Here is a 7270-nt window from a genome sequence, read left to right as displayed (position 1 = left end):
CACTAACGTTGCTCCCCCTTATTGTTTAACGCTAAGTGATCTATTTGAGCGTTGGGTGTTTAAGTTCAATGATTTCACTGGCTCACGAGAGCAACAATACGTATATTTGATCTTGGAATCATGACATCATCGAAATGCATTATTGTGAAATATATTTGATTACTGATTTTATTGGTTACTCACTGAGCTTCTAGCTCACCCCAAAAATATTTTATTCCCCTTCACAGGGCTCATGGCGAAGGAAGGCTTGCAGTACTTGTTCATGTGGCTGGATGGATTATCTCCTGTATAGTGAGTTTTAGATTTCTCTTGTGTAATAGTTGGGTTTGTATGAATGTTTGGACTTGAATGGATGTACGTGTACATTCCACGCTTGGGAATTAGTTTCCGCTGCGTTTGTGATATGTAATTCTTGGAGAATTTGATGTAAATTTGAGATATATCTTGTAATTTATTTGAGGACTGTAGTGAGCGACTGAGTCCCGGCGAGAGCTGGGCAGGCGGCCCGCCGAACCTTTTGGTTCGCCTTAGGGTGAGGTGGGGCTGTCACATAAAGCACCTATATCTTCCTTATAATTCTCTTTTATTTTGAATAAGTTAATTTATAATTCCTTTATTACTAATTTACTCCTTCATTAGTTATAAGAAATAATAGAATCGAAAGTTTTACTTTTACTTTTATAGTTAGAGTAAACTAGAATTTTTGTGCATTTTGGTAGTGTAATCTGTTGGTGAGGTGTGTGTACTAAATTTTGGTAGATAAGAGCGAGTATTAAGTAAGAGGAAGTGTATGATTAGAAGTATTGAAAATAAGTTAGTGAATCATAAGTTAAAACAAAAGTACAAGAGAGTTAAGAAAGTAGGCTTGAACTGATGTGCGCCGTTTGTTACCGGTTGAGTACACCATTTGACCAATACTTTCTTACCTTAATCTCCTTGATTTTATTTCATTTAATCCTTCCTAAATTACCCCTTAAGTCAGCCGAAATATTTGACTAGGAAAAGGAAAGAAAAGAAGAAAAAAACGAAGGCACACTTAGATGCCAAGTGTCAATGATCAAGGGATGTTTGACCAAGTCCATTTTCTTTGTTCTTATCTTCTTCTTGGCCAAATTTTCTTCATTTCTTTCTTCATGGTGGCCGAACCTCAAGAGGAGAAAAGAGAGAGAGAGCTTTAGTTTCCATCTTGATTCTTGCCTTGTTTGAGTTGAAATCACAAAAACTAAATCAATTAAACTAGCACCAAGGGAGTTAGGAGGCTTGGAGTGGAGAGTTTCTTTGGAGAAATAGCTTGGTTCATCACTTCTCAAGAGGTTTTGAAAGTATAAGTTCAACAACTTCCTTTCTCTTTCTTATTCTTGCAAAATATGGCATAGATGACATGAATTTTGGAATATTATGGATGATACTCTAGGTTTGGTGTAGATTAGTGAAATTTCAGCTAGGGTTTTGCAATTTTCAGCTTTGATTTATGTTGTTTATCCATGATATGTTGGTTTTGAACTTGATTTTGGACTTGTGAGGTGATTAGTAACCTTATTATGACTTTTTAGTTTTAAAAGAGGAAATTCCAGCTTTCTTAAGAATTTTCCAGCTTTGGTATTGGATGATTATTTGCTCGAAATGAGTTACAATTGGATGGTTTATGACCTAGTTTAAGAGCTATCTTTATATTATTACTTGTGTGTTGATTTGGGGCTGATTTGAAAAGAAAACGAAGCCTTGAAAATGGCTGAAAAATAAGGGAAACACAAAGGAAGTGCTGTCCGTTTTTTTTTTCTTGAAATTCAATCGAGTAAAAACAGAATTTGAGCGGTGATTTTTGGGTGAATTGAACTAGGATTGCTTAGGGTATTTGAGTTCCCTTTAGTAGGGATGTATAAACTGAAATTCTTGCCAAAACATAAATGTTTGATAAAGAGAAAGTAGTGACCACCTTAAACGCGATTTCCTAATTTTTTATACCAAGTTGTGAACTTAAAAGTTTTAAACGCTTATTTATCGAAACCAAAAGAGCGAGCATAAATTTTCTAGGGTTTGATAAGTAAAATGAGTACTACTTGAACGAGTTTTATTTACTTGAATTTTCTTTAAACGAAACTTCCATATTTTGAAACCCTAGTTGATTGCAAATTGTTAAACGGTATTTTATCGCAGATTTGGACTCCAGCCAAGGAGTTGAACCTGAGCTTGATTTTAGAAAGCAATAATTCATTGGTAAGTGTTTCCAAGTGCATATTTGAACTTATTACTTGAATGAATTGCTTTGTTAATATGATTGGACGGTACTTAACTTGTTTGATAGGGCAAGGGTGTACTTTATCGCATTTGCCCTAATGTGACTTATTACTGTGCATTGGTTACAAATGGTTTTATTAGGCCTGTCAATCGGGCCTAATGAGCCGGGCTTTTATAAGCTCAAGTTCAGCTCATTTAATTTATAACACCTTCGCGCTTCGGGCTATGAGTTTCGGGTTAATAAATGTGAAACTCATACTCAGCTCACATAATATTTGGGTTGTGAGTCTTATTCGGGTTTAGCCCAAGCTCATATAAAAATCTACTCAACCAATAAAAAAAGTTAGAGTTTTAGATATACATTACCAATATTGGCTCTCAAAAAAATCGGTAGAGGAGTTGATTTTAACTCTTGGATGGAGGAGGAGCTGGTAGAATAAACACTACTTGTTAGTCTAAATATCAACAAGAAATCAAATAATTAATGAAGATTTTTCAATATTGCTACTAACCAGTAAAATCGGGATCAAATTCTTGTTCAAAATCAATTTCCTTAGGTGCATCTTTAATCCAATCTTGAGCACAAATTAATGCTTCAACAGTGGAGGGTAACAATGAGCTACGAAACTTGTTCAAAACACGTCCCTCTGTACTGAAAGCACTCTCAGATGCAACTGAAGAAACATGAATGGCTAAAATGTCTCTTGCCATCGTGGACAAATTTGGAAATTTGGCTGCATCAGTTCTCCAATAATCCAATACATCAAATGATTCTTCTTCATCGGCCTTGCTTGGATATATCTTTTCCTCCAAATAAAAGTCCAACTTTGTCTTGCTACAAGTGTTATCTTCTTCCTCGTCAAGGCTATAAAAATCATCCATGTAATTCTTCTTTACTGTGGAAGAAGTGCTGCTGCCTGTCCCTGTAATTTTTTCGTTTTGTGAAGTTATATCCTGCTGATAACTCATTTCATAAGCCTTTACATACTCGATGAAAAGATCCTAAAGTGTTTTGTGAACACGATCTAACATATATGGTGCTAAATAGCTCTCATAAATCTTGCTAAAGATGGTCTTCAATTTCCTCATTTTAAACCTGCAAGATATTTGGCTCTTTTTCTAGCTAATATTTCTCAAATTTCACCAACATGCTTCCAAGAAGTGGATTGTCCTCTATAGAAGTTTCCCTTAATAACATGAACACACGGTAGATTTCACGAAGAAACACATTAGCTGTGCAATATTTGCTGCCAGAGAAAATTTTTGTGACAGTGTAAATAGTTTCTAGAAAACCATGAACAATCCGAGCTTTTTCCCAATCATTAGCCAATAGAGGATCCTTGAAGTTCAAATCACGAGTTTTCATGCGGTCATAAGCTCTCCTATAATGTAATGCAGATTCAAGCATTAAATATGTTGAGTTCCACCTTGTACATATATCTAGAGATAACATTTTGCCTCTAGAAATACATTCCTGGTCAGCATAGTGTAGAAACTCAAGTTTTCTCTTAGCAGATCCTCTAACATATTTCACTGCATTCCTAACCCTATGAATACAATCATTAATCTCATCCAATCCTTCTTGAACAATCAAATTAAGAACATGACCCCAACAACGAACTTGAATATTGCTCCCATTTACCAATAATACACCTCTAAATGAATAATGCTCTTGCAGGCATCTAGCAACAACATCATTAGTTGAAGCATTATCCATAGTTATGGTGCATATCTTATCAATATTCCACTCTAGCAAGCAATTGATAATTATATCAGATAGATTCTCCCCGGATGCCTTCATTGGAACCAAGACAAAATTGATAATTTTTTATGCAATTTCCAATGATTATCTATGAAATGTGCAGTCAATGCCATGAAAGGAAGATCTGTCTTAGATGTCCAAGTATCTGTTGTCAAACATACTCTTGGTTTGGATTGCAAAAGAATCTCCTTCAATTTACTTTTTTCAAATTCATATATTTTCATACAGTCACTTTTCATTGTGTTTCTAGACACAAATTTAACCTTCGGATTAAGACCCAGGGCATACTTCTGAAATGATTTATCTTCAACAAAATTGAATGGCAGCTCTCGATTAATTATAATCTATATTAGATCTTTTCGACTACTTTCTTGATCAAATTTCCAAACAGAGTTACTAGCTTGATCTGAATTACCTTTGGGGAAACTAAGAAGTGTTTGCCCTTTTGACGATTGTCCACCCATGGCTCTTTTGTAGGTTACACATATGCGCCCAAATATATGTTGATGCAAATGAGTTGTTCCTCCTTTGCTATGGTAGGAGAAAACTTTCTTGCAATAATTACAAGTACATTCCTCCTCCTTTGATGAAATCTTGGTGAAATGGGCCCAAACTTTGGACCTCACCTTCATTTCTCTTTTCCTCTTTTCACCTTTATTTGCTTCTTCTCCTTCAGGTTCTTGTTCAGTTGCAGTTTTTGTTGCTTCAACATCTGTGATTGTAATAACAATGTCTTCATTGTTTGCATCTGACATCTAATGCCAAAAAAAGGACATTGTTAAGGAGGTAAAATATTTATCAAATTAAAGGATTCATAAAAGCTAGAGCTAAAGGGCAGTTCCAGATAGTAAACCAAGATATATTAGACCATGACATGACCCAAAGATTTGACATCCATAATTAAATCACAAAAAAATAAAAAAATAAAAACCAAGGTGCAGTTTATAAGTGCCATAAAAAATAATAAAAATAAAACTCTAAACAAAAAAGGGGAAAACACATTGGATCGGAGGGATAAAGGATTTGGAGACCAAAATTAAAAGTTACCTTGCCTCTGGTTTTGGAGCCGAGATTGAAAGTTGCAACTAGAGAATCCGAAGTGCGAGCCTGCGAGGTGGTCAGTGGAGGCACGGAGAGTCCGAAAATTGTTGGTCATTGCCTCTTTGGTGAAGTGGCTGGTGGCCGTGAGAGAAATGAAGGGTAACCAAACAAAGTGGTTCGGTCAATTCGGTGGTCTTGTCACTTGTGCTTTGACTATTTGTTCCTTATGAGCTGTGAGTGTGATTGTGAGTATGAAGACCAAGCTTTGGCCTTTGGGTTCTCTTCTCGAAGACTAAAGATTCTTCAGTGAAGATAATGAGCCAAAATGATTTATTAGGCTCTGAAGACTCTTCAATGAATAGTCAGACTCTTCTTGAATGAATAGAAATTAGTCAATGAGACAAAAAGACTTTATTAATTGTATAGTTAGTTTTAATTACTAAATATTATACATAATTACTAAATATTATGTTGACCTTGATCCCTAACTTTTGATGATTACAAAACAAATGGATTTTACTAATATCTTCTCAAAGGCTTTTTCAGAAATGAAATAAATCAGGTTCAGAGATTAAGCACATTTGGAAGGGACAAAGTATGCTGAAACTGTCGGACGCACAAAAGGACCATATCGGACGGCCGACAACCATTGAGTAACTTCGGACGCATGAAGAACTCACACTCGGACGTCCGAAGATAATAAGCCAAGTCTTCTATGATCACTGACCTCGATCGGACGCTGAATATGTCTCCACCGGATGTCCGATAGAAACAATATGATTTCTCAAATCTCTTTGTTTGCTGTCGGACGCACAAAAAGCTTGCACCGGACGTCCGATAGAATTGAAGAAAATTTCTCAAACTCACTGCCTGCTATCGGACGCAAAAAACAGGAGTACCGGACGTCCGACACTCCCAACGACTAGTTGACTCTTCAGCTACTTTCTATCCGTTGGAAGCGTTAATGAGGCACTTTCTTGGTCCTATATAAATAGTGGTTGGTCAGATACATCAAACAACTTTTGCACACTGAAGATACAAAAGATCTAGAGTGATTTTAGTGAGAAAATACTCTTCAAAGAAGATTTGTAGTTTTAGTGGTGTGAGGTTCATTGTAAGCTTTTCATTTGTGAGTGAATATTTCATGAGTGTAGCTCTGTGGGGGTTGTCCTGAGGGATAGTAAAACTTCCTGGCTTGACCGAGTGGTGTTCGGGGCAAGGAGGAGGTGAACCTTTCTTTGTACGCAAGAGTGATTGTAATTCATCAATTTGAATAAGCTTATTTGAATTAATCTACAAGCTCAAGAGGAGTTGGGTAGTTAATTGGTTTGCAATTCTTTCCTTTTTATTTACTTATTGTTACATTTTTGATCTTTACATTGTTTATCTCTTCCACTTGGTTGTCTTCGATCCTTACAATTGGTATCAGAGCTTGGTCTCCTAGAGATTAAGCTCAATCGGCTTGAGAGTAAAAATGACAACCAATAATGCCATGTTTTTGGAAGGACATTCTGTCATTAGACCACCTATGTTTAATGGGTCAAATTATGTGAGTTGGAAAGAAAGAATGATTATCTTTTTGCAATCTATTGATATTGAATTGTGGTTTATTATTAGTGAAGGTCCATATGATGCCTCTGTTATAGATGAAAATACTCATAGATCTAGACCAAAAATAAGAAATGAACTGACTGCTACAGATAGAATTCATCTCACCTTAAATGCAAAGGCCATGAATGTATTATTTTGTGCTTTAGACTCAAATGAATCTATTAGAGTCAAGGGTTGCAAGTCAGCTAAAGAAATTTGGGACAAACTGAAAGATATTCATGAAGGTAGTGAGAATGTTAGAGAACAGAAAAAATCTATCTTGATTACTAAATATGAGTCGTTTAAGATGGAATCTCATGGAAATATTGATCAAATGTATTGTAGATTCAATGATCTTATTAAAGATTTAGAGGTTCTGGAAAAAGAATATACCTTAGGAGAGAAAAACAGAAAAATCTTGAATGCTCTGTCTAAAGATTGGGAAAGTAAAGTGACTGCTATTGAAGAGGCAAGAGATCTGAATTCCTTACCCATTGAATCTCTTATTAATTCTCTAACCTCTTATGAGCTGAAACTTAAGTCCAAAGTGCAAGAGGAAGAAGATGCGAAAGTAAAAAGGAGCATTGCTCTAAAGACAACTCAAGATGAAGATGATACAGTCTCCTTAGATGGAGATGA

At 35.7% G+C, this 7270-nt stretch overlaps 1 protein-coding gene across 1 annotated transcript; it reads right to left on the bottom strand.

The window, feature by feature from the left end:
- Window positions 1-3361: 3361 nt before the first annotated feature.
- LOC140005595 (zinc finger BED domain-containing protein RICESLEEPER 2-like) lies at window positions 3362-4755 on the bottom strand. The gene is made up of 2 exons (XM_072046602.1): window positions 4627-4755; window positions 3362-4033 (listed from the first exon to the last, which is right to left on the bottom strand). Exons 1-2 carry the CDS (start codon window positions 4753-4755, stop codon window positions 3362-3364), a joined length of 801 nt encoding a protein of 266 aa, XP_071902703.1.
- Between the last annotated feature and the right edge of the window lie 2515 nt (window positions 4756-7270).

This window comes from Coffea arabica, chromosome 4e (genome assembly GCF_036785885.1).
Source record: "Coffea arabica cultivar ET-39 chromosome 4e, Coffea Arabica ET-39 HiFi, whole genome shotgun sequence".
In the NCBI taxonomy this organism is placed as follows: domain Eukaryota; kingdom Viridiplantae; phylum Streptophyta; class Magnoliopsida; order Gentianales; family Rubiaceae; genus Coffea; species Coffea arabica.
The sequence above is the reverse complement of the archived record's forward strand: the minus strand, read 5'-3'. Positions and strand labels throughout refer to the sequence as shown.